The sequence below is a fragment of the Eubalaena glacialis genome, chromosome 10 (assembly GCF_028564815.1).
Source record: "Eubalaena glacialis isolate mEubGla1 chromosome 10, mEubGla1.1.hap2.+ XY, whole genome shotgun sequence".
Taxonomy (NCBI): Eukaryota; Metazoa; Chordata; class Mammalia; order Artiodactyla; family Balaenidae; genus Eubalaena; species Eubalaena glacialis.
The window spans coordinates 113,174,402-113,202,135 of record NC_083725.1 but is presented as its reverse complement, the minus strand read 5'-3'; the positions used below and the strand labels follow the sequence as shown (position 1 = coordinate 113,202,135).

Genomic DNA, 27,734 nt, shown 5'->3' with positions numbered 1-27,734 from the left:
TTAATGGAAAAACCTCCCAGCAGTGGGGCCGAGGATCGGAAAGGGTTAAGAATGAAGAGCTTCTCTCGGGACAGGGCCTGGTGGTCCACAAGGTGCCCATCTCTTGAGATCTCATGCTGAGTTCTCACTCGGCCCCTGGCCAGAAGGCTATAGAAAAGTGAGGTTCGGAGAAGTGAAGCAATCCGTCTCCACCCTTAGAGCTGGAAGAGGTGACTCTCTCTAGGTCAGTCCAAGCTTTCTAATTAAAAAAAAAGCATTTTGGGACTTCCCTGGTGGTCCAGTGGTTAGGACTCCATGCTTCTACTGCAGGGGTTCCATCCTTGGTTGGGGAACTGAGATCCCGCATGTCAGGGTGTGGCCAAAAAAAAAAAAAAATTAAAAATTAAAAAAATTGAAAAAAGCATTTTTCTCCCTTTCCCCTGATGCCATTGCTGCTTCCCTGAGGAACCCGGGAATTTTTTTCTGGGGAGGTTTTAGGAAATGGAAGCTGTCTTTCAAAATTTGTAGGGCCTTGACCCTTTGAGAACTGAAGCAGTTACTAAATACTTATGGGCAAAGTTCGTTTCCTCAAGGAGCCTACAAGGGAATAAGTAAGGGAATAATGATGATGATGATGATGATAAAGATGATGATGATGGTAGCTATCAGTTCTGCCACTTCCTAGCTGTGTGATCTTGGGCAAGTTATTGAACCTCTCTGTGCCTCACTTCCCTTATCTATAAAATAGGGATGATACATTATCTCTCTCATAGCAGTTTTGTGAGGATGATGTAAGTTAACACATACAGTATAAAGTATTTGGCATATAGTAAGTACTGGAAGTGTTAGCCATTTCTATTGAATACTTACTTTGTGTTAGGCATTATATATGTATTGTACACACTTTATCTCTTTTGATTTCTACAGCCCTATGAGGTGGGTATTACTTTCCTCAGACATAGAAACTGAGGCTCAGAGAGGTTAAGCAATTATGTTCAGGGTCACACAGCTAGTAAGTAGCAGAAACTGGAGACCCTGGCAACTTGGCTGGTTTCTGGTCCAGCCCAGAAAAGGCTCTTATTCATTTGCCCATTTGGGGAGTAGGGGTAGGCTCCAGGCCTTCAGCGAAGTGAACCCTTGGCCCAGGTTCAACATTGTCAGCTGCTGCCAGCCCCTCGTCCCCAGTGTTACCCTGGGTCTTTTCCCCTCCTGAGTATTCACTCTTCCAGGATGATGATAAACAAGGGAGAAGACAGTCAAAACATTTGCATTATAACTACCTCACCCACTGTCCCTGATGGCTGTCCAGGAAGCCTGGAGGCCCCTTCCACCACCCCATCCCGTGGGCTGGCTGCCCCCCAGCTGCGGGAATGCAGGCCAGCTGAGGCCTCTGGGGATCCTCTCTTGGGGAGGACCTGGGAATGTGAGGGGGCTCCAGAGAGGAGTTTTGGGCAGGAGAGTTGTTCCCAACCGTGGACAGTCTCCCTCATCCCTTCGCCTGCCGGCCTCCTGGGCTCCAAAGCTGAGGCCAATTGGAACCCAGCTTGAGAACTCGCTAACCATCAGCGGTGTGAGCGGCGTGAGCGGAGCACTTGCTCCGTCCCACCCACCAGCGGCGCCCCGCCCAAGGGGAAGGAACTGAGGCCTCCACGAGTTTGGACCACTGGCTCTTTCCTCCGGAGATTATGGGGGCCCGAGGGGAGAAGGAAGTAAAAAGCAATCTATGGGGAAAACAGAAAAGCGAGCCCGGGACCGGGCAGAGGTGGCTGCAGCGTGGCCGGTGCCGGGAGGGAGAAGGCAGCAGGGGAGGAGCAAAGGCCCAGGAAGGGGGACGATTTGGAACGAGCAGCTGGGAGCGTGTCAGGGCGTGCGGAGGGAAGGAAAGAAGAGAGGACCTACAGGGAGCAGGGGCTGCGCCAAAGGGCTTTGAGGGGACTTTAGCCCCGCTCCCTATCTAAGTCCCTCCTAGCGCCCCAAATGAATTTACCACCTAAATAAAACAGCATTCTTGCAACTTCAAGTTCTTCCGCTCCTGCCACAAACCAGGTGACACCCTTAAGCCCCCCACAATGTAATCGTGGGGCCGCCATTTTCCAGGGAGTAAGAGAGCCTTCCGGAGACTCGCGGTCCCAGAGAAGTGAGAGGGAGCATGGGAGGGAGGGACCGGGGAAGGGGGGGGGGGGTGCCCACAGGACAGTCTCTAGGGAGCACCTGACGCCACGCCCCGTTCGGCCGAACTGCCAATTGCCAGGCCGCATCCAGGTCCCCGTGACTCGTTGCCAGGCAGATTTCTATCCACCTCTGGGCTGCTGCGAGCCACCAGCCCTGCTTTGGCCGAGTGGGGTAGGGCGCGGGGCACAGCGGGGAGGAAAGAGGGGAAGGAAGACCGGGGGTGGGTGAGAGGGGCGGTGCGTCGGGAAGTTGCTGGAGGCCAGGTTCACACCTCCCAGGGAGGGCGCGGCCGCGGGAGCTAGCCACCTTACCCTGGTGGGTCCCTAAGCCCTAAGCCTTGCAGGGACACAAGCTTTTCCCTTAGTCAATCGACAGCTTTGTACTCTGAGAAACTGCTGTGTTGGAGAGTGCCAGGGCCCTGTATGTTAATTCTTTGGGATATTTACATTTAAAAAGAGGACTTTTGGGCCCTGAGATGTGGGTCCCTCTTGGTGGTTATTTCAGGCCTTTGGGCAGGCTAGCTCTGGGTATTTTGGGCCTGGAGGGCCTTTTAGCAAAGCCTCACAAACAGCATGGGTAGGTGCCCGCCTTGCTTTCCCCTCTGGGGGCCTGACATGGCCCCTCGCCTGTAGCCCGGCTTTCAGACTCCTGCCTGTCTTTTTGCTTGTTTTGTTTTGTATGGCCACGCTGCGCGGCTTATGGGATCTTAGTTCCCCGACCAGGGATCTAACCCATGCCCCCTGCAGTGGAAGTCCAGAGTCTTTACCACTGGATCGCCAGGGAATTCCTGTCCCCTGCCTGTCTTAAGGTCCCCCACTCCAGGCCAGGTGAGGGAGAAGGCTTTTGACAACCCCTGGCTTTCTAGCCAGTGCCCTGTGGCCTGGGTTTGGGGTTTTACCTGGGGGTGTGGTCTCCACCACGGCGCAGGGCCACCATCCTGGCCTCCATCCTCTGGCTTAGTGGCCAGGCAGTGGGGAGGGCTGGAATGTGAACAGGCAGGAGAGAATAATACCAGGGTTTTTTCTGCTTGTAGGAGTACAAGTTCGTTCACAACTTGAATTTCAAGTGGGCCCTTCAGGCAGATTAGGGATGTTAAGTGAGAGAGTGGAGGCATTCGGTGTGGATTGACTAAATTCCTAGAAAATAAATTCTAGGAATTTAGCTGCGGGAGGGAGAAGTGCCAGGTGGGCATTGTCGGTGCCAAGCGTGGCTGGGGTAAGAGCTGGTGGTCCAGGAGGCCTGGAGGGGAAGAGGTGGTTTTTTTCTTTCCTTCTTCTATTTAAACACCCTGTGTTCCAAAAAGTACTTGTTTCTTGAATCTTATCTAAGAGACAAATGAATGCTTTTAGCTAAAGTTAAAAAAAAATTATTATTATTTTAAAAAGCTGAGCTGCAGTTCTCTTACGGAGGAGAAACTGTCCCTCTAAATAATGGAACCGCCCTTTGGTAACTGCCCTTTGTTTGAAGTAATTATTGTCCCTAAAAATGGGAAATTACACGTTACTGTTTATCAAAAGGAAATAAACACCTTGGGCTAACAGGGTTCTTGCCGCTGGATGGTGATTCCAGACCTTGCCAGCGACCCAGGGAAACAGCCTGCACTGCATGTTTTGCTCACACACACTTTAGGTGTTTTGCGATTTTTAAAGGGGAAACGGCTGGATTCCGTACGTCCCCCAAAGCTTGCTTGCCCTGTTCTTGTTATGTAATCATGGAGAACCTTTGATAGGGCTTTTCTGGCGGCCGAAATAAGTACAGGAAAAAACATGGGGAGTGGGGCGTGTCTCCCGCTCCCTTTGCTCTGACGTGGATTGGCCCCTTCTCACTGAGTGAGTGAAGAGTTGGCTAGGGATGCTTTATAGAGACAGCATGTAGGTTCACAGAGGGAAGAAAAGGTCTTGGAGGTGGCTCTGGGCGTGTCTCAGCCTTTCCGGCTCCACCCAAGGCCCCAGGGAGTCCTCGAGCACTCCCCTATTTTTTTTTTTAATAGTTTTATGAATTTTATTCAATAGCACATGTATAGATTCATGTAATTACCACCACAATCAGGAAAACCTCCTCACCCCCTGAAACCCTTAGCTCTCCCTTTATAGTCACGCCATCCCTTGATTCCCTGGCAACCACAGATCTGTTCTCCCTCAGGATAGTTCTGTCTTTTTGAGAATGTCATATTAAAGGAATCACACAGATCATGTGGTAGGTAACCTAACACTGGTTTATTTCACTCAGCATAATGAACTTGAAATTTATCCAAGTTGTGTATATTGATAATTCATTCCTTTTTATTCCTGAGTAGTATTCCATTGTATGAATGCGTCATAGTTTGTTTATCCATTAAACTGTTGAAACACATTTGGGTTATTTCCAGTTTGGCACTCCCCTCTTTTTAACTCTGGTCCTTGTCAGCCCCTGCAGCCTCAAGCCGGGCCTCTCCAGCCACACCCAGCTCTTTCATCTCCTGCTCTCTGGCCCCCTGGCTTTCAACAAGCTTCTCTTCCGCAATCCTTCGGGTTTCAGCTTAGGGAGCATTTCCTCCTGGAAGTCTTCTTCCCCTGACACACAAACACCCCCCACGTCCTCCCCCCACAGTCTGTGCACCCGCGTTGCTCTGTACTTTCCTGTTCTCAGTACTATTCATATTAGATCATCAGTAACTGGTTGCTTGTCTAGCTGCCTCCGCATCAGACTGTCAGCTCCGTGAGGGAGGGAGGCGGTCAGCTCATCCACCATCATATCGCCAGCACAGTGCCAGGCACGTGGTGCACAGCTTGTGGCAGAAACTCCATCAGCCCTCCTATCACTGTCTTATCATTTAATACACTTCCCCTTAGCGACATGGACTCCTATTTTCCTTCTGTCCATTACTGCATAGTTCCCTGATCTCCAATGCATTCCCTTAGACTTTGGGTAAAAACAATCCAACAAAAACAAACAAAATGAAATCCAAAAGCAAACAAAAGAAACAAACACCAGAAATGATTCCCTAATAAGTTATTACGCAAGTTGTGCAAATCAGCTGCTCTCCTTGAGCTGTTGATGAGCCTGATTTAACTTCAGTAAAGGATGGAAAGTCAGCAAACTTCAAAACCCACACTTTTCCAGCATGTGGGACTGCCTTGTTGGGGTGGAAAAGGAGGTAAAGCAAAAGCTTGGAGACTCAATCTTGTAATAACCTATAATGGAAAAGAATCTGAAAAAGAAATATATATATATATTTATATATGTAACTGAATCACTTAACTATACATCTGAAACTAACACAACATTGTAAATCAACAATACTTCAATAAAAAAAAAAAAGCTTGGAGACTGAAAAAGTGAAGAGCTGATCTAAGAAATGTGGGGTGGCTGCTTCAGAGGGGGTGCTGAGTGGGGAAGAGACCTGTGGGGCTTTGGTGGGAGACGCAGGTAGGTCAGGGGTGGGTTGGAGATGGCCCCCACCAGAATTAGAGCAGAGATTTGATGGCCAAGAATTGCAGTTGGGGCTTCCCTGGTGGCGCAGTGGTTGAGAATCCGCCTGCCAATGCAGGGGACACGGGTTCGAGCCCCGGTCTGGGAAGATCCCACATGCCGCGGAGCAACTAGGCCCGTGAGCCACAACTACTGAGCCTGCGCGTCTGGAGCTTGTGCTCCGCAACGAGAGAGGCCGCGACAGTGAGAGGCCCGCGCACTGCGATGAAGAGTGGCCCCCGCTCGCCACAACTAGAGAAAGCCCTCGCACAGAAACGAAGACCCAACACAGCCAAAAATAAATAAAATAAATAAATTAATTAATTTAAAAAAAGTAAAAAAAAAAAAAAAAGAATTGCAGTTGACGAAGGGGGAGGGGAAGAAAGCTGGGGTGTGGAGGAGGAGGGGGGTCCCCAAATCTGATCAGTTTGGTCCAGTACCGGTGACTGACATCTGAAATGTCAATTAAGTCTGGAAAATGTGACTTTTGATTATTCTGTTCCCAATTGATTATTTTGTTTTTATTAAAAAAATGCATCTTTCGGATGCGATCCTTTTTAAAAAAAAAAAAATTTATTTAGGGACTTCCCTGGTGGTTTGGTGGTAGAGAATCCGCCTTACAATGCAGGGGATGCGGGTTCGATCCCTGGTCAGGGAACTAAGATACCACATGCCGCAGGACAACTAAGCCCACGTGCCACAACTAGTGAGCTCGCACACCTCAACTAGAGAGCCTGTGAGCTGCAAACTATAGGGCCCACGCACCCTGGAACCTGTGCGCCACAACTACAGAGCCCACACGCCCTGGAGCCTGTGGGCCACAACTAGAGAGAAGCCTGCGCGCTGCAACGAAGTGCCCGCATGCCTCAACGAAGATCCCACGTGCCGCAGCTAAGACCTGATGCAGCCAAAAATAAAAATAAATAAATAATAAATAAATCTTAAAAAAAAAAATTATTTATTTGGCTGCGCCGGGTCTTAGTTGGGGCACGCGGGATCTTTGTTGCAGCAAGTGGGATCTTTAGTTGGGGCATACGGGATCTTTAGTTGGGGCATACGGGATCTTTAGTTATGGCATTCAGGCTCTTTTAGTTGTGGCATGAGGGATCTAGTTCCCTGACCAGGGATCGAACCTGGGCCCCCTGCATTGGGAGCACAGAGTCTTAACCATTGGACCACCAAGGAAGTCCCTCGGGTGAGATTCTGATGCCCTGACCAGGCTCTGTTATTTATTTATTTATTTATTTGGCTGCGTTGCGTCTTCCTTGCTGCGCGCGGGCTTTCTCTAGTTGTGTCGAGCAGGGTTTACTCTTTGTTGTGGCTTCTCTTGTTGCGGAGCACGGGCTCTAGGCGCGCGGGCTTCAGTTAGTTGTGGCAGACAGGCTTAGTTTCTTTGTGGCATATGGGGTCTTCCTGGACCAGGGCTTGAGCCCGTGTCCCCTGCATTGGCAGGAGGATTCTTAACCGCTGCGCCACCAGAGAAGTCCCTAGGCTTTGTTTTATTAAGAGAGTAATACAAAAAAAATCACCTTCATTTTTCTTCCCCATTCCTTCCTTCCTAGTGAGATTTGTGACCAGAAATCCCAGCCAGGATGTGCAGAGTTGTGTTTTCCCCCTGAAGCAAGGTGGGGCTGACCCTCTCTCCATGGCAGCTCACTGCCACCCTCCACCCAGCTGTTCTTTCTGAGCTGGACAGACACAGTGACAGTGGCTCCGATGCCAGTGCAGACTGTTGCAGATTGAGACAAAGCCCTTGTGTATTTTGCTGGGAAGCACTTGGCTGTGAAATAGTGACATGTGAGCAGGGGAGCATATGCGGTGTCTGAGCACATGGCACTCACATCCACGCCTTTCAGGGTGTTTCCAAGCCTCTGTTGAGGACAGTGAGGCTGGGGTTTGCCAAATGTGTTTATCTTTCTCAGGTTTGGGCAAAGTCCTTCTAGAAAGTAGATTTGAAAAAGAAAAAAACAAAAAGAAAGATTTGGAGGCATTGAGATCAGAAATCTCCTGGGGAATTGTGTATTTTAAAGCAATGCCATGTGTTTCAGCAATGTACACCTCGAGTTGCCAAGAGAGAAACACCATTGCCAGCCCCATGCAGACTTGTGCAAATGGTAGCTGACCCAGGTGCCCTAGGCTGGTTCCTTGTTCACAGAGCAGACCCCTGAGCTGGGAAGGACTTGCCAGCCGAGAGCGAGAAGAAAGCATCATTATTTTAAAAATTAAAAAAAAATTTTTATTCAAGTATAGTTGATTTACAATGTTGTGTTAATTTCTGCTGTACAACAAAGTGATTCAGTTATACATACATATATATATATATATACACACATTCTTTTTTAAAAAAATAAATTTATTTATTTATTTTTGGCTGCGCTGGGTCTTTGTTGCTGCCCGCGGGCTTTCTCTAGTTGCGGTGAGCGGGGGCTACTCTTCGTTGCGGTGCGCGGGCTTCTCATTGCGGTGGCTTCTCGTTGCGGAGCACGGGCTCTAGGCGCATGGGCTTCAGTAGTTGTGGCACACGGGCTCAGTAGTTGCGGCACATGGGCTTAGTTGCTCCGTGGCATGTGGGATCTTCCCAGACCAGGGCTTGAACCCCTGTCCCCTGCATTGGCAGGCAGATTCTTAACCACTGTGCCACCAGGGAAGCCCCATATGTGTACATTCTTTTTCATATTCTTTTCCATTATGGTTTATCACAGGATATTGAATATAGTTCCCTGTGCTATACGGTAGGACCTTGTTGTTTATCCATTCTCTATTGAAAGGATTATTTACTATGTGAAGTGGTGGGTCAGGAATCTCCCGGTTGATTCTCTGAGTTCAAAGTGGAAAAGAAATGAAGTGGAGGTGATTCTTTAGCTTGAGGTCCAGTCCGGTCAACTGGGCATGGCAGTTTTAAACCCACTTGGATCTTATAAATCATCAGACCTCTGCAAAGCTGCTCACACGGCCCTGTGTTTCTCCCTGTCTTGCTCTCTGAGGTACAGCACGTGGGTCTGGGAAGAACAGGTTCAAACCTGACACTGATCTTTAACAGAGCCAGTCTTCCCTAGCAAACATGACTTTCCAGAACAATCAGATTACCTTTGCCTCCCAGCACCCGTGTGAACTGGTATCACATGATGCTGGCTGGGTCAGGGTCAGGTGGGGCATCCCTGGGGCCTCTGAGGGATGATTTGAAGGCCTCAGGAGAGGCTGCCCAAGCCTGAAATCTCTCCCTTACTGGCTTTTTAAGGATGTCTGCCATTTCACTATTATTGAGTCATTCCTCTGTGTGTACCCCAGGGCCCCCTCCTTGCCATCATTCTGTGGATGCAGGTTGTTCTGGGTTACAGGATTCCCTTAACCCTCTCTCCTTAAACTGTATGTTTAATCTCTTTAGTAAACCACAAATTCAGTTCCACTTTTTCTTTTTCCAGTTTTATTGACACGTAATTGACATATAATGTTGTGTTAGCTTTAGGTGTACAAGATAATGATTTGATCTATGTATATACTGCAAAATGATCACTATAGTAAGCTTAGTCTCAGTTCTGCTTTTTCAGGTTAGACCTCTCTGGAGTCACTTCACCTATCCTATTCCTTATTCCATTCAGCTCAGACAGGAAGCAAAGCAGAAGCCAGGTGGCCTGGTGTGGGGGACAGAGGGGCAGAAGGGGGGGAAGTGAGGATGCTGAGGAATGGCAGGCTCTCACGTAGCTCCCAGCACAGTCAGGGCTGCTGGGCCTTGCTCTGGCGCCAGATGACACTTGAAGGGAGAGATGGTCTCCCCGCTTTTGGCCAAGGTGGAGCAATGCCTCCTCCTCCACGAGCTCCTTTCCTCTCTAATCTTACTTCCTTCCACTCACTTTCCTCTTACTCTCTGTCCCTCTGTCCCCCTACCTGTTGGCTCTCAGCCATCGTCATTCTAAGTGGCCCCGTGCAGGAAGGGAACTCTCCTTGGTAGCCCTGAGGACCCAGGCCTCCTAAGCCAGACCAGAGCTTGGCTGTTCCCTTCCCTCCTTCCATACTTGGTTCTCAATCCCTTCACAAGGCCTGGGGAGTGGCACTGGAGCTGCCCAACTGCAAACACCTCTTCCTCTTTCCCTGGCCTAGAAGAGCTGACCCTGTCTCTGGGCATATTTTATCAACCCCCCAGCTTCTCTCCCAGAGACACCACCCCCTGCTGCCCCAAGGAGATGATGCCATAAACTCCCCTGGAATATAAACTTCCACGAAAGCAGATATTTTTAATATTCCCCAGAGTCTAGAACAGTGCCTGGCCCATAGTAGGTGCTCAATAAATATCTGTTGAATGAACCTCCTCTTGTTGAAGTAATTACAGCTGGTAAAATACTTCCAACCCTGATGGACACTCGATTGGGCAGGTAGACATTTTTAGAGCTAACATTTTCAAAGATTTAATTTTTAATTACACCTCATAGCAAGTCATTTTTATAAAAAATTAAAAAAAGGGCTGTTCTCCTTGTCCCAAGCCCACCTGCACGCTCCTCCATAGTGCTAACCACTGCCATAATCTTGGCATGCCCCCTGCAGACTTTGCTCGAAGCTTTTGGACATATCTGTAGAGTAACCCAGACGTCTATAGTCTGGTGGGTTAAAAGAAATCATAAATAAGACCATAGCATATTGTTTTGCAATTTGCTTTTTTCCCCTTAACAATATGTTTTGGAGATGTTCTGTGTAGGTAAATACAGATCTGCTTCATTCTCCTTCACTGTTGTGAAATACTGCATAGCCTAGATGAAATATTGTATGTTGCATGTTGTTTCCCGTGTCTAGGAACATCCCGGCACACGCCATTTTGAGCACATGTACAAGGATTTCACTCAGATACTTAGCAATGGAATTGCTGGGCGAAGGAGCACATGCATTTAACATTCTAATAGCTGCTCCCAATCGCCCTCCCAAAAGGCAGTATCTATGTACATTCTGGGTATGAAAGCCCCTGCTTTCTCTATACCCTTATGTGTTTTTGAAATGTCTTTTTTTTAAAAAATTAATTAATTTATTTATTTTTGACTGCGTTGGGTCCTCGCTTCTGTGCGAGGGCCCTCTCCAGCTGCGGCAAGCGGGGGCCACTCTTCACCGCGGTGCGCGGGCCCCCCACCACCGCGGCCCTCCCTGCTGCGGAGCACAGGCTCCAGACGCGCAGGCCCAGCAGTTGTGGCCCACGGGCCCAGTCGCTCCGCGGCACGTGGGATCCTCCCAGACCAGGGCCCGAACCCGCGTCCCCCGCACTGGCAGGCAGACTCCCAACCACTGCGCCACCAGGGAAGCCCCCCTTATTTGTTTTCATTGAGCTCTTTTATTTTTTACCAATCTGTTGGTCAAAAAAACATGATTTCATTGTTAAAATAAAAATTTCAGTTCAACCTTCCTGGCCAGGAAACTGTGAGCGATTCACATTAGTAGCATAATAACATGTATAGTAATAACACTATTTAACCACCATGTGCTTTGTTACTATTTTACACGGAGTGAGTAACTAAGCCGGTCTCTACCCTTTTGCAGGGGAATCTCGTTATGTATCAGTTTTCTCCACACAGTTCACTGTACCTTTTAGATGTAAAACGCCAGTGTCTGGGGTCTTGGAGGGCCTCTGGGGAATGCCCCACCCAGCCCCCCATCCTCTCTTCTCTGGAATGGCTCCAAAGAGTTCTTTGGCCACAGCCTGCCCTTCCTTCACGTCCGTTCCTGCCACACAGTGGTCATGCCCTGGAATGACGATGCCAATTGTCTGGTCTGACACAGCAGTGCATTCTTTGCTCCCGGCCTGTGGGTTTCTCCTTTGATCAGCGTGGGACACGTCAGCAGAAGTCGTTGGTTTTGTCCCTTGCTTGACTTAGATGATACCAGGCCCATCTTCTGGTACATCAGAAGCTGTACCACCGGCTGGATCCTGCCTTAATCTTTTCCAAGCTCACACGTCATCTAGTACAATGTTTTCCACAGAGGAGTCCCTTTTATTTATTTTTTATTTGTTTTGGCCGCAGTGTGCAACATGCGGGATCTTAGTTCTCTGAGCAGTGATGGAACCCTGTGCCCCCTGCAGTGGAAGCATGGAGTCTTAACCACTGGACCGCCAGGGAAGTGCCGGGGAGTCCCTTTTAAAAGGAAAAGCTTTAAGAGCATTTAAATTTTTACACCATTTAATTTCATGACTCTTTCTCTTCCCCATCCCCACCTCGATGTCTTGGGTTCTTTCTTCTATTTTTCTCATCCTCTGTATTCAGGAAGACACCAAAATGGTGGCTGTGAAAGGATTTTTCTCCCTGAAAGTTTCCTCTGGGCACTGTTCTCTGTTACTAACAAGATACACATTAGAATCACTTAGTGCCTTAATATTAATCTCTGGGGATTGAATTGGACTCACCACTCAGTACGGCTGGATTTAATAATGACTTCCTTCCGAGGTTTACATTTTTAGAGGGATCATAGGATTTTAAGGCAGGGTGACTTGTTCTGATGGTTTCAGATTAATTTCCTATTTGTATCAGATTAATTTCGTATTTGTATCAGAAAACCATTTGCTTGATGATTTGATTATTTCCTTTCCTAAAGTCAATTGAAACCGAATTTGGCTTTTACCCCTTTATCCAGTCCAACTACTACAGAATCTTTGTTTTGCTAGTTTAGTAATATTATTCTCTTGTTTCTAAAGTGCTCTAGTTTTGGCTATGAGTTTTGCCAACAGGACACTGCGAGGCAATCTATATAAGTAGCTAAGAACCATATTTTCTTCAGGATAACTTCTTCTTTTGGATATTTTGGTAACTTTGCCTTGGACTTTTTTTTTCTTTCATATTTTCTAGTATATGCTGCGAAACATAAGCGGATGGTTTAATAGTTTTGAGTGTGGGTTCATGAACCAGGTGGCCTGGGTTGAAATCCCAGCTCTGTGACTTCCTAGCTGTGTGATCTTGGGCAAGTTACTTAAACTCTCTGTGTCTCAGTTTTCATGTCAGTGGTTGTTAAAGAAATGCAAGTATCATTCACTCGAAAAAATATTCCTTCCTTCCCTTACTTCCTCCTCCCTCCCTCTCTCCCTCCCTCCCTCTCTCCCTTCCTTCCTTCCTTCCTTCCTTTCTTCCTTCTTCAGTCATCTATCCAAGCCACAGACTTTTCCAGAGTGCCTGGGACAATGTGCTAGGCTCTATAAACAGGGATACAAAGACAAATAATCCATGGTCTCGGCCCTTAGGAAAGTCTAATGAGGGATTTTCTTGTTACTTATGGTGAGGATAGAGCACCTGGAAGAAGAAAGCATGAATAAGAAAATTTACCAATTTGAAGTTGAAGATCCAGACTCATTCCATTCATCAATCTCCAAGTTACTTTCTCCTGAGAAAGAGTAATTTCTTGGGATGATGTTCAACTTGAGCAAACACATGAAAAGAACAGCCTGTGGAAGCTACTGATAGTAACTCAGTTCTCCACAAACTGGTTTCCATGTTGTTGCCGGACAGGATTCTGGCATCGGCCAGGGAATCCCGTGCTCAGGTAGGCTTTCCTTCCTCAGGGGACTGCCTACTCTGAGATGGTGGTGACCCCTGCATTGGAGATCCACCACATAGGCTTCAGGAACTCTTAGTGGAATTCAATCCACTGGTTAGAGCTCCTGCCGCATGGCATCCAGGTCAGTTGTGGTACAGAGAAAAGATGCACAGTGGATAGTAACTCACACCCTCCTTTCTACACATTCCTCACTTGACAGCACCTTGTTCCTCAGTATTGAATTGCACCTTATCTCTTTTCTTCTGCCACCGCCAAATCCTTGAGGCCAGGGACTGGGTCTGCCGTACTGATGAACCTGAAATGGCATTGTCCCCTTTGTACGAGGGTCACTGGACTTTCACAGAAGGATGTCTTTCAGCTGATGCCAGCTCCCTTCTTAAGATCCTGTTATCTCTTCTACAGGCAGAGCTTCCAAGTGATGGGTGGGCTGGACTGAGATGCGGTGGGGCGTAAACGTGGGGCCCCTCGTTTTTTTATATATTAGGCATTTGAGAAATGTTAATTGGTTGGGTGATTGGTAACAATCCTTGTCCTTGTTGTTAGAATGCACCACAGCCATCAGCCCTGGAATGCAAAGACCAGAATAAACCTGAGGAAGCCACCAGCCAAGCCCGGGCAGAGTCAGTCTCCACCCCAAACACAGGTGAGAGGAGTTTCGTGGGGACCGAAAGAATGATAACTTTAACTGTAATAATGATACCTCCATCCAGACATGAGGCTCATGGGAGCCTCTGCAGATGACCATGCCTCCCTGGACCAGAAGTCACACTCAGGACAGAGCTGGCTCAGAGCACCAGGGGCCCCGCCCCTTCCTCTCTAGGACGGAGAAATTCAAGTCTTCCTCTCTCCTTTCAGCTGTTTGAAAAGCCTGTGGAAAATGCACAGAAGAATTAGAAGAATAATTGACTCTTTCCAAAGGAGTCTCAAGGGTTTCTTTGTATGTAGGGCTGTTAACATTTGTGGCATATGTGGAACATTTACACGGCTTATAGGACAGTATCTGTTGAATTCAGGGTGGGGCAGAGACCAGAGACTTAGAACTTCAGGGTTAGTAGCTACTTCTAGTGAAGATCCACAGAGTTTAGGAAAAAGTATTTTGGATCCTGTAAAGGAAATGCTTTCTCCAGAGGGGAGACGCCCACATGAAGGGGGAGATGAGAGGAAGAAGTAACTGTGGGAAGTGGAAATCCTGGTCATAAGGATCTTAATTTGGGCCGTAGTCAGGGTTGGGGCTTACTGTATTTGAGGTAGTTGCGAACATTTAAAAATCAGGAGATTTCCAGAAAATCGGGAACGTATTCAAGAGGAAGAGCCTAGCTTCTCTTGAAATGTTGACATCTTCGCTGAGCCTGCATCTCACATGGCGCCACCAGCTGGATCAGCCACTGTTCGTCACTGGGGAATTGGGGTTTCCTGTCCCTTCGCCCCCGCAGACGCCCCCCCCCCACCTCCTCCATCCCGGCATTAGCCTTGGCTCTGAGGCTAATCCCTCCAGGGGTTCTGTGCATACCCTTCCCTCACCTCCCCCAGTCACCCCTGCTCTCCTCGGCACCCCACCTCTATCTTGGCATCTCCTTTCGGCAGACACATATGCCCTCGCCCTTCCCCCTTTAAAGCAACCCTCCTTCAGCACCCGCCCCCCTCTTGCCGTGGTGTTGTCCTTGAAGAGCCGACCTGCTTGAAAAGGTCACCTGCTTTCTCTGTCACCTCTTCCTCGTGCCAGTGCCCCACCCACTGCCATGGGGCTTCCCCCGTCTCCCCCCAGACCTGTTCTTGCTCAGCCTTCCTTCTGCCCAGGGTCGTCTCGGGGCGCTTGGTGCTGTGTCCTCTCCCTCCTGGAATCCCCCTCCTCCCTTGGCTTAGTGATTTCTCTCTTTTTTCTTTTTCTTTCTTTTTTTTTTTTTTTTGGCCTCACTGCACAGCTTGCGGGATCTCACTTCCCCGACCAGGGACTGAACCCAGGCCGCAGCCGTGAAAGTGCCGAGTCCTAACCACTGGACCGCTAGGGAATACCCTAGTGATTTCTCTTTTGTCTGCATGGTTAGGACCACTTTGCCCCCTCTTCCCAGGCCCCTTATGGCCTCCTCTCTTCCCACGAGCTCACCAATGGCAGAATTTCCCGAGGACCTGTCCTGGGCTCTTTATTTTTCTCGCTCTGGACTCTCTGGGCACCCTCTTGGGGCCGCTGATTCTCAGGCCTGCTTTCCAGCACTGGGCCCACCTCCGCCTCCCCTCACCCTGCCAGCCGGACCCCCGTCGAGTTTTCTCTGCCTCTGATCAGCTCTGTAACCATCTGGTCGCCACACCAGCACCCCCCTCCTTAACATCCCTGACATCTTAAGTTTTCATTATTTACTGCAATTGCCACCATTATTTACTGGTCCGCCTGTCTTAGACCTTTTCCTCCACAGAGGGAATGAGCTTTAAGTAGAGGCCAGTCTAAAATAAAAATCGGATCATGTTACTCCCCTGCTTATAATTCTTCAGAGGCTCCTCTTGGCTTTCAGGGTGAAGTTCATGTCTTTGGCTTAGCACCCAAGGTTGCCATGACCTGCTTCCATTTCAGCACCCATGGCTTTCCCATGTGTACCTTTCGCCCCAGGCATACCAAAGTGCTTGCTGGTACCCAAATTCATGATGTTGGTCCCTGCTCCTGTCTTCACAATTCTCCCCAACACTCTTTCTGCCCCCCATTTTTCTGGGCCTTTGAGTCACTACCTCAAACCCCCTGAGCCTCTGGGTCTGGGCTCAGTGCCCTCCTGTGGTGTCGGGCACCCCCGTTTCAACTCCCACAGTACTGGGCTTCTGCTAGACTTCACATCCCCTGGGGACCCGGGAAGGTCCCCTGCACAGCATGCCTGGCACATAAAATAGAGAGATGAAGGCAGGAGCTTCTGGCTGGCTTCCCAGCACTCACGTGGCTGCATACTCCTCTCTCGTCCTTTTGGGAGCAGCTTCTAGGCTCTCACAGTGTTTGCGTTTCCAACGCAGCACTTTTTTCTAGTATGATGTACTTCAACATTTATTAAGTGTCTCAAGATTTAAAGATGATTGGGATTTGACCCCTTTCCCCAAAGGACTTGTTATACACTGGATGCATCACATCTATTCATTCAGTAAGCATTTACCAACAGCCGGCACAGAAGGAGGTAGAATTAATGCAGCCAGGCACGGGGATTCACATAAAGTCTGCGGAGCTTAGAAGAACTTGCTGTGGCTTTTCATCTTCACAAGCTTTGCTTTAAACAACAGGAGAAAGATTACAGCTATCCTTGCTGGGACTCCTCTACTGGCCAGGTTACAGGCTTTTCCCTGATCACAAATGTTTCCTTTGAAACCTTCTTTCATGGCCCTCACTTTCATGGACTTTGAAGTCGGAATTTCATGTAAACGTGACTTCAGCAGAAACAAACATTTCCTGCCCCTGCCATTGGCCTCTGGCTTTCTCTACTTCAGCTTCTCAAGAGGATGCTGCCGTGTCCCTTAATAGTTAAAAACAGAACAGAGCTTGGGGTTGGCTTTCTCACAGCAACACTGCTGTCAGCTGTTGTCATAAAGAGCAATTTTGGTAAATAAGCAGAAAATCAGTGCGTTTGATCAGAGAGCCATGGCTGGACTTTGAGATAAGACTGTGAGGTTCAGACCAGTGGGGCTTTTGCTCAAGACATCTCTCTGGCCACGTGGTGTCTTAAGTGCCTAAGAGGGTTTTGAAAGATGAAACGCTGGAAAGTTGAATCTATAAATGTCCACCCCCAAAGTCACAATGTTTGCACGTCACACTGTCTGGCATTGGGAGCTGGGTAGCCTAGTGGTTAAGAGCTCCACTCCGGAACTGGACTGCCGGGGTTTCAGTCCTGTTTCTGCTACTCTAACCTTCTGATGGGACAGGTTCTTGTTTCCCCATTTGTGAAATCAGGATGATTAGAGTATTTCCCTTGTGTGGTGGTTGTGAGGATTAAGCCAGTAAGTAGCTGTGCAGGGCTTAGACACAGAGTAAGTACTCAGTAATGTGAGCTCTTGTAATTATGCCCCTTTATCAGCTTCACACAGGATGTTAAGCACAATGACTTTCTCTGGGTCACCAAAGCCGTCATCAGATCTCCCCACCTTTGGTGGTCCACAGCATCCCTGCTCCCGTTGTTTCAATCCTCTTTGCTTCTCTGGCCGTCTTATTCAAGTCCTCTCTCTCTCTCTCTCTCTCTTTTTTTTTGGCTGTGCTGCGTGGTTTGTGGGATCTTAGTTCCCCGATCAGGGATCCAACCTGGGCCCCTGGCAGTGAGAGCACCGAGTCCTAACCACTGGACCGCCAGGGAATTCCCAGTCGTATCTCTTTCATATTGTTCTTTCTGCCTGGAATAGGCTTCTATTTCACCTCTGCCCCTCCCCGAGGGCTCTGTCTCTCCCTGTTGAAGCCCTCTTGGTGGATTGGGTGCAGATATTCCTGCAACCACCACTAACCATGGGGAAACTCTAGGATGATTTTTTTTTTTTTTGAGTTTGTATTTATAAATCTCTAAAGCCTTTATTTATTTATTTATTTCTGTTGTGCACATTCGGCATCTTAGTTCCCTGATCAGGGATCAAACCTGTGGCCCCTGCAGTGGAAGTGTGGAGTCTTAACCACTGGACTTCCAGGGAAGTCCCTCTAAAGCCTTATAGAGCCCTTGCCAGTGGACTAACCTGTGAGATTGCCATCTATTTTTTTTTAATTGCAAAATATACATAAGATTTAGCGTTTTAACCATTTTTAGGTGTACAGTTCAGTGGCATTAAGTACATTCACATTGTTGTGCACTCATCACCATTCTCTGTCCCCAGAACACTTTCATCTTCCCAAACAGAAGCTCTGTTCCCATTAAGCAATAACTTCCCCTTTTCTCCCTCCAGTTCCTGGCAACCACGATTCTGTTTTCTGTCTCTATGAATTTAACTACGTTAGGTGCCTCATATTGGTGGAGTCATACATTTGTCCTTTTTAAAAAAAAAGTTATTTTATTTATTTATTATTTTTGGCTGCGTTGGATCTTCATTGCTGCACGCGGGCTTTCTCTAGTTGCGGCGAGAGGGGGCTACTCTTCGTTGCGGTGTGAGGGCTTCTCGTTGCGGTGGCTTCTCTTGTTGTGGAGCACGGGCTCTAGGCACGTGGGCTTCAGTAGTTGTGGCTCGCGGGCTCTAGAGCGCAGGCTCAGTAGTTGCGGCGCACGGGCTTAGTTGCTCCGCGGCATGTGGGATCTTCCCGGACCAGGGCTTGAACCCGTGTCCCCTGCATTGGCAGGCGGATTCTTAACCACTGCGCCACTGGGGAAGCCCCATACATTTGTCCTTTGATGGCTGGCTTACGTCACATAGCATAATGTCTTCAAGGTACGTCCATGCTGTAGCATGTGTCAGAACTTCCTTTCTTCTATAGGCTGAATTGTATGTATAGGTCACATTTTGCTTATCCAGTCATCTGTCAATGGACATTTGAGTTGTTTCCACTTTTTGGCTATTGTGAATGGCACTGCCACGAACATTGGTGTACAAGTATGAGTCCCTGCTTTCAATTCTTTTGGGTGTTATGCCCTGTGGTGGAATTGTGGGATCATATGGTCCATCTCTTATGCAAGGTTGATTTTATAAATCAAGATCAGAGCTTGAACACCTGGTGGGAAAATTTTCTCTTTACCTCCCTTCTCCCCCACCCCCACCCCACCCCAGGCCCTCCCACAGACTTTATCTCCATCAATGTCAACTCTACCCTCAGGTGTTTCAGGCTAGAACTCTGGTGTCATCTTGGACTTCTCGAATTCTTTTACAGCTCATGTTTAGACAATGAGCAATTCCCATTGGCTCCATCTTCCGTATTCAGAATTGAGTCACTTCTCCCCATGCCGAACGTTGCTGCCGGATCCAGGCCACCACACCTCTCGTCTGGATTATGACAATTGTTTCCTAACTGCTCTCCCTGTTTCAGTCTTGGTTCCCCTCTGGTCTCTTCTGAGCACAGCAATAGGTTCAACCCTTTAAAAACATTAGTCAAATAACGTCATTCCTCATTCCAGCATCTCACTCCCCATCTCACTAGAGGGAAAATTTAAGTGCTTGCAAAGGTCTGTTGGCCCTCACTGGTCTTCTGACCCTACCTCTCCTTCTCTCATCAGCTCAGGCCACAAGTGTCCCCTTGCTGTTCCGCCTCAGGGCTTTTGAGTTTGCGGAGAACTATGCCTAGAATGTTCTTCCCTTGACAAACTCTTCGCCTTCCAATGTCACCTCTCTAGAGACCCCTTCTCTGAAAACTTACTTAAAGTAACAAGCCCTTGCTCTCCTGATTCCAGGCATCACCCATGCCTTTTACCCACTTACTTATCACTGTCTGACACATATTCACTCCCTAATCTGTTCCTTTCCTTCCTCCTCACTAGAATGTAAGCTTCATGATGTCAGGGGCTTTGTTTGGTTTTCTGTCATATCCTCAGTGCCTGTAACAGTGCCAGGCACGCACTAGGTGCTCAATTAGTATCTGTTCAATGAATGGATGGATGGTGCTTTGAGGTCCCCACCTTAACGGCCCACAGATGTTCCTAGTCTCTGAGAGTTATGCAGACGTATGAAAGTCCCATGGCTACCAGGCTCCAGTCTCATCCTTCTGGCCCAGGGCAGCTTCAAAATGAAGCAAACTGGGTTGATCACTTTTTGCAGCTCCCTTTAGCCTTAGTAGTTCTTGTAAATGCCCCGATCACTGCAAGGATTTATCCTATAACAAACAGCCCTTCAAAAACCTGTGCCATATTTGAGTTCCCCAAACTGGACTCTGTGGGTATCTTCTCAGGGGCTCAAGGAGCCTACACAAATCAAATAGTGTTTTTACATTTTGATGACAATCTGAGGGAAAAAAAAGCAACAAATTCTTGGTCTTTTGATGACTGCCTTACAGCTGAGGAGTGTCGTATAAGTGGTTCCAGGGTGGTTGCATTTGTGTGTGTGGTATTCTTGGTGCCCAGGGATGCCCTGAATAGATCGTCTTTAATTTTTATTTGTTCAAACTGGGGTCACTGGTTCGTGGATGTCTTCTTGCAAATCCATGATAATTTTTTTTCCCTGTAAACGTGTCTGAAAGAGATATATTCAGACTGCACAGCTAATAACCATGAGCTACTGTGCAGGCTGAAATACAACACCAGGCTAGAAATCTTCCAGGCTCCAGGCCTCAATTTTACATGGGTCTGAGTCAGCCTAGGGCAACAGGGTATGAAGCAGAGGCAAGAATATTGGTCTTAGAGTCAGGAGACTGGAGGTGGCACCAATCTCGGTCTCTGAACTAACCGTGTGACCCTGGGTTTGTCGGCCCACCTTTGTGGGTTTCATTCTTCCTCTATAAAATGAACCAGAGAATCTGAGTCTCTTCCAACCCTGACACTCTCTTTTGTGAGATATGTGGGGGAGAAATGCCCATTTGGACACCAGGAAAAATACATTGTTGGCACCAAACCCTGGCACCAACAGGACTGGCCATGAGGATAATAGTGACATTTACTGAGGTGTCCATTCAAGGCTCGTCTTCTCTGAGTGGACTTTGCTGAGGATTCTACCTAGAAATCACACCTCCTTCTCTGTCCTATTTACCCTAGTTGATTTTTCTTCATATTCTTCTCCTGTGCTTTTGAGGAAATCTGACCTTTATTAAGGTTATTTCTTATTATCTGTCTTCTCCTTCTAAAAGTAAACTCTATAAGGGGGAGTTTTTTTTTTTTTTTTTTGTGCAAGACTGTGCTCCAGTGCCTTGGAATGGTGTCTGTTCCTTAGTGGGTACCTGATCAACATTTTCTGAATGATTTGGACACCTCCTCTGCTTTGGGTCCTGTGCAAGGTGCTTTACATTTTAATCAATAAGTGCATGAAGTAAGTATTATTATTAGCCTTGTGTATTGGCTGAGAAAACTGAGGCTTCACAAAAATCAGGTAACTTGCCTGTAAGTGTCAGAGCTGAAACTTAAACCTGGGTAAGTTGCACACCTTGTTGTATTCATCCCTAGCTTTGGCACCTCTCAGCCAGGAGGGCTCTAGTGCCAAATGCATGAAGCAGAGATGAGCTATTCTGCGGCTCTGTTTTTTTTCCTTCTTTTGTGCAGCTCTGTGTACGGGGAAGGGGAAATTAAACTCTCATTTATTGAAGAGACTATCTTTTTCCCATTGTATAGTCTTGGCTCCTTTGTTGTAAGTTAATTAACCATAAATGCATGGTTTAATTTCTGGGCTCTCTATTCTGTTCCATTGATCTATGTGTCTGTTTTATGCCAATACCGTACTGTTTTGATTACTACAGCTTTGTAATATAGTTTAAAACCAGGAAGTGCGATGCCTCCAGCTTTCTTCCTTCTCAAGATTTCTTTGGTTATTCGGAGACTTTTGTGATTCCATAAAAATTTGGGGATTTTTTTTTTCTATTTCTGTGAAAAATGCCTTTGGAATTTTGATGGGGATTGCTTTGAATCTATAGAGTGCTTTGGGTAGTATTGATGGAAATCAAACTCTCTGAGTCCTCCTTGACTGCCTTTGCTTGCTCTGACTGCGCAAAGAACTCACTGTGCAGAATTGCAGAACTGGGTGGTTTGTTAGCTATCCTCTGGTTCCACCAATCCCTTCATTTTAAAGTGGAAGAAACGGAGACCTGAAACAGCTGAGTGCTGCATAACTCCCGTATTGTCTTGATCTATGGACTGATGCATGAGCTTTCAGTGGTCCGGGTGGTAAACCAGAAGGCCCTTGGCAGCAAAGCTGGGAGCCTGCACAGCGTCAGGGGCCCACCCCACCTTGATACTATGGCCATCTGCTGGCCCCTTGGGCCCTGGGCCTTCGGGGTCTTCTGTTACTTGGGTGCTGTTCAGTTTCCAGGGAGCAGACACTGGCTGAGGGCCCTGCCTCTGGTCAGACCACCCCCCAGACAGTGCTTCTTGCTGTGAAAACCATGTCTGTCAAAATGTCATCTTCTTGGTGTTCAAATGTTCCAGGAGGACGGGTTTCAGGACCATTCTGTGGGCGTTTTCATGTCTTCCTGTTCCTACACTTTGTCCCTATCTTTTTCCTCCTGGGTCTCTTAGGGGTTAAGTGCTACCAGGAGGAAGCAGGGCAAGTTCTCCCCCTTATGCTGCAAGTAAAGAATGAGGAATAGTTTATGTTCATGAATAAGCTGTTGCTTATTGATGTTCTGATCACAGATAAAATGTTCTTGTTCCTGTTTGTTACACGTGAAATTGCAGCAAACAGTACAAGACTGACTATAATTACGTACTTGAGTGATGTGGTCTCTATTATACCAGGTGTAGAAATTCAGGGGAAAGAGTCTTGGAGAGGGATGAAATGGTCAGGTAATAATAAAAATGAAATAAGAACTAACCCTTATCAAGTGCTTTCTATGTGTCAGGCACAATACAAATGCTTTACGTGACTTAACTCATTTAATCTTCACAATAACCCTGCAAACCCTGTTCATCTCCATTTTCCAGTGGAGGAACCTGAGGCACAGAAAGATTAAGTAATTTGTTCAAAGTCATACAGAGCTGGAAGGGCAAAGCCAGGATTTGAATCCAGACAGCCTGGCTCCAGGGTCTTTTCTCTTAAATACTGCACCCAATGGCCTTGATGAAGGCTTTGTGAAGGAGATGAGACTTGAGCTGGACCTTGAAGAAGGAAAGGTCTGACAGCGTGGGGACATATCTGAGTGATGGAGTGGGCATGGCAGACCCCAACAGGGAGGAAGGGACTGGCCTCACTTGGCAGAGCGCATGTATTGGGGAGCAGCAGGGAAGACGGCGGGGCAGTAAGTTGGGAACAGGTTATAAAAGGTCTTAGCATCTAGTCAGAGGGTTTAGACTTGATCTGGAAGGACCCAGCCTTTGAAGTGTGCTGAAGGATGACTTGCTAGAAGCAGAGGTTTGGGGAGGTTTTTTTGGTGGCAGTGGTAGGTCTGAGGGTAGGAGGTGCGGAGGCAGGAACGAGGCGCTAGAGGGTCGAGCCTAGAATGCTGGTCTCAGCTGGGCCAGCTTGGGAGGGAAGATGCACGCAGAGTGGGAAAGACGGGGGACAGACCGGAAGGGCTCTCACCACCTAAGATCACCATGATGCAGTGACATTCGGGGCAAGCAGGGGCCCCGCACCCCAGAGCTGCACACACCTGGCCCAGGAGTGGAGGGGCTTCGGGCCAGTGGCTGCCCCAACACTAAGAAGTATGCCTGAACTGCCCCGCATCTGTCTGCCCTGCTCCACCCTCAGAGCACAAAAGCGCTGTGCTTCCCCTGCACCCTCCAAGTCCTGCACACCTTTCTCGTGGCCACCCCAACCTAGGACCCCACACGGAGGGGAATTCTGGAAATTCCACATACAGAGCAGATTCACTTTTCTTTCATTCTTCTCTTTTCCTCCTCAGCTATTTGACTGAAAGGGCTTCCACAGATGCAGCATAAATTTTCTCAGCGAATCAGTTGTAGCCAAACATCATATCTGAGGATCTCCCACCCTCCCTGCAAGTTCTTAATAAATCTCACCTCTTCTCTGAACTTCCTGAAGTTTCATCTGTGCCACTTGCATCCAGGGCACGTGGTTTTCTACAGCTGCATCTTCTGTGCTAGTTTGCTCGGGCCTCCAGGACAAAGTGCCATCGACCAGATGGCTGAACAACAGACATTTGTTTTTTCACAAACCTGGAGGCTAGAAGTCCAAGATCGAGGTGTGGCAGGGTGGGTTTCTTGAGGCCCCTCTCCTTGGCTTATAAATGATGGTCTTTTCCTGTCTCCACGTGGTCGTCCCTCTGTAACTGTCTGTGACCTTATTTCCTCTTGTTATAAGGACACCGGTCGTATGGGGTTAGGGCTCACCCTAAAGATCTTAACTTAACTGCTTCTTTAAAGACCATCTTCAAATACAGTCACTTTCTGAGGTACTGGAGGTACTTCTACATGTGAATTTGGGGAGCAGGGGACACAATTCAGCCCATAACACCTTCCTTCTCATCCAAGTTACCTCAGGGTGAAGGGTCAGCCCAGCAACTACCCAGGCTGCGCCGTGCTTACATCCAGTCCCTCATGGGAGACAGCCTCTGGGCTTTTCTGTGAAGGGTGTTATTTACTGAGGTCCGGTTTCCTTCGCAGTGTTGCCCTCCTCCAGGCGAGGAGCGTTTCTCCATGCAGGCATTCCAACTTGGTCAGATCAGAAAGTAGTAAATCCAGGGGAGATTTTATTTTTTTTTTACTGTGTGCAGAATTCCTGGCATAGCAGAGAGCTCAGGAAGGAAGGCCCTGTTTGGGGCCAGAGATCAAGGCTTTGGAGGCTTAGCCCTCTGAGAAAGGGTTAGGCCCTCCTCTCACTAATCCTGTTTGCTTGATTAGCCTCTGAATTGATGTACCTAGAATGACGCACTTTGTCACAACCAATGATTTAATGTAACCCTTGAGCTTTTTTTTCTCCCACCCTTAGAGTATCAGTCACTGGGGGATCCAGAAAGGAGTAGAGAGGCAAGATTGGCAAAGGGGAGGGTTCTGTGGCTCTCAGGGTCCAGGACAGGCCACTGGGTCCAGTCTGCTCCCCCAGCGGGCACCGGTGGGGGCCAGAGGGCTGCCTGCCTGGCAGGAAGGGGGGGGTCTGGGCGAGGCAAGGCTTCCCAAGCCCTGCCTACTGTCCTCCTGCTGGAAATGGGGAGAGAGCGGGTGACAGCCTTCTACAGATCTGGCAGAATCAAGCCACAAGGGCACCGGGCATCTTACTCCCTCTTCTCTGGATTCCAGCTCCCTGGCACCTGCCAAAGTTGCCATCGCTTTTTATTAAAGTGAAAAACACTTCACTGAAGTGAAATATTCGAGATACGAATATTCTCCAAAGCCATTTTGGAAAATTTTCAAGAATAGTTTCTTAGGCAAAACAGGGAAAAGGACAAGATTGCACGCAGGGCTGGATCACCCACTTGGAAAGCCGGTTCTAGAAAGAGGACTTTGATTTTATGCTACGGCCTCACGCAGAGGGAAGGAAGGGAGCGGGAGGGTTGGGTTGGAGGGCTGGAGGCCTGGCCCTTCTCCAGGGTGTCCTCCTTGGCACGTGACAGGCCCTTGGGGAGACATCTTAATAAAGGGGTCGCGAGCAGCCTGGCAGCCTTCCGACCCTCCTGGTACCCAAGACAAAAGTGTTGGCCTGATGTGACTCTTTAGGTAATTTCCTAGCACATTTACCCCTTTACAGACCCCAAACTACGCAAGTAAATGGATCTCTTTAAAAAAAACAATGGTATTAAAAACATCCAACTATCTTATCACATAAGTGCTGAAGTAGATGCACTTTGTAATCTTAGCTGTCGACATCAGTGAAACACTTTTATCCCAAAAGGCCTGGGAGGTATTATTTTAAAGCTATTTTTGTACTAGTGTAGACTTTCTTCTTTTCTAAACATGGCTAGAGGTGGTCAATTTGGGAACAGTAAAAGAGAAGAAAAAAAGAAAAGAAGAGGCACTTTCCTACCAGTGCTCTCCTGAGGTCTAGAAGCTGGTAGAAACGGCCCGAGTGAGAGCTGAACCAAGTGCCCTGGGTCGGTGGCGGAGGCTGGGAGGAGCACTGGCAGGGCCGGAGGGGTCCAGCTTTGGTGTGAGGAGGCCTTGGGGCCTGCCCCACCCCTCCCAGCCCCTGGGCTCTTGCTGGGAGAAATGGAATGTGTGTGCGGATCGGTCCTGCCAAGCCGAGGCCTCTAAGAAGTCAGGAACCTCCTTACCTGTTGCCAGATGTTTCTGGCAGGTAACTCTTCGGAGGCCTGAGCATGGGGGAAGGGAGACCCCTGCGGTGTGCAGGCGCTGGGACTTGAGGGATGACTGAGGGCAGGTCCCGGCTCAGCTTGGTACCCAGGCTGCTCAGTAAGCATTTGTGGACCGACTGTCAAGTTCACTTTTGTTGGGCAGCTCCCACACTCCTGGCACTTTGTATTCCTCCTCTCGTGCAATCCACACAAGAACAGGTGAGGAAAGTCTCACGTCCGTTTCCAGGCAAGGGACTTTGGGATCCGTACGTTCTGTGACTTGACTGAGGTCGCACAGCTAAGAGGCCATGACATTCCCGACTCTCATGCTGAGGGGGCATAAGAACCACTGGGGAGCTGGTTAAAAACGTGGGTTTCCCCGCACCACTCTCAAGATTCTGATTTTGTCACAGCATTTTTTTAAAACTGTGGTAAAATATACAGAATAGAAAATTAACCATTTAACCATTTTGAGTGCATAGTTCAGTGGCATTAAGTACATTCACAGTGTTCTACAACCATCACCACCAACCATCTCCAGAACTTTTTTCATCTCCCCAAACTGAAACTCTGCCCCATTAAACAACCACGCCCCCTCCCCCTCCCCCAGTCCCTGGTGACCACCGCTCTACTTTCCATCTCTGAATTTGACTACTCTAGGGACCTCTGTAAGTGGAATCAGGCAGTGTGGGTCCTTTTGTGTCTGGCTTATTTCACTGTCACAGTATTTTAAACAAGGGCCCCTGGCAATCCTCATGTGGGGGTCTGGACCTCTCTGAGGAATTCTGGCAGAGGCTGGGAGGAGGGTGAGGGGAAATGCCTTCCTGGCACAGGCCGTGCTGGCTGAGTTTAGATGCATGGGAGGGCTGGGATGAGTCAGGGAGTGCTGGTTGAGAGGTAGGAAGTGGGAGGTGACTGTATGGTGTCAGAGGGACCCTGGGGTGGGCAGTGGCTGGTTTCTGGCAGGTATTGCTTAGGGTAGGGTGTTGACCAAGGCCTAAGAGCTCAGGGCGGGAGGACGGGAGGGACAATTGTGTGGACTGGTCAGTTCAGGGAGGGTTCATGAGCCGTGGGTCCCAGGCCAGGGTGAGGAGCCCACCAGGGGAGGCCAGAGTAGGGCAGGGGCTCAGGGTGGGGAGGGGTATATGGGGTCCACAGCGGTGAGAAAAATCAGGGGCACTGGTGCACGAGAGCCACGAGGGCCAAGCCAAGTGGAGACACCCAGAGAAGCAGGCGCCAGATCCGCTCCAGGTCTAGACCGCGTGGAAAGGCCGAACAGGCTCCGAAGTTGTGGGAAAGGGGCCTGTGGGCACAGGAGAAGGAGTTGATACGGAGCCAACCCTGTGCCTCAACCAGGAGATTGTTCATCCTTCCTCTTGAAGAGGTAGACTCCTGACCCCAGGGAGCTCTCCGGGGCCCTCGTGGGGCGTGATAGTGGCAAGGAGGGCACCCCTCCCGCACCACAAGGAGCATGGCCAGACGGGCCTTTCCCGTCTCATCTCTCCTTATTCATGCTCTTCTCTCTTCTCTGGGCTCCCCCTTTCTTCTTAGCTTCTCTTTCTCCTAACTGCTACGGAGGATGGAGGCGAGGCGCGCATGCACTGCGCCGCACGCATCGCACTCTCCCGCCCCCAAACCGCCGACCTGGCTGCGGTATGCCTGGCCTCCTATTGGTTGCCTGGCCCCGGGCAGGTCTCCATCCGTCTCTGTACCGCTCTTTCTCCATTTATGACATTTATAGTTACAGTACCAATCGCATAGGTGTGTCGTAAGGATTAAATGAGAGAATTCCTGCAAGGGCTTAGAACAGTGCTTGGCACAGATTAAGCGGCCAATAAATATCCATCATAACGCAGAGGTT

General features: G+C 48.6%; 1 protein-coding gene across 1 annotated transcript in view; it reads left to right on the top strand.

Moving 5' to 3' along the window:
* The window catches only part of AHNAK (AHNAK nucleoprotein), an 84,317-nt gene that overhangs the window by 35,339 nt on the left and 21,244 nt on the right, over nucleotides 1–27,734 (top strand). Inside the window, exon 5 of the mRNA XM_061201865.1 lies at nucleotides 13,666–13,765. Coding sequence (XP_061057848.1) covers nucleotides 13,666–13,765 — 100 coding nt within the window. The remainder of the gene's footprint in view (nucleotides 1–13,665; nucleotides 13,766–27,734) is intronic.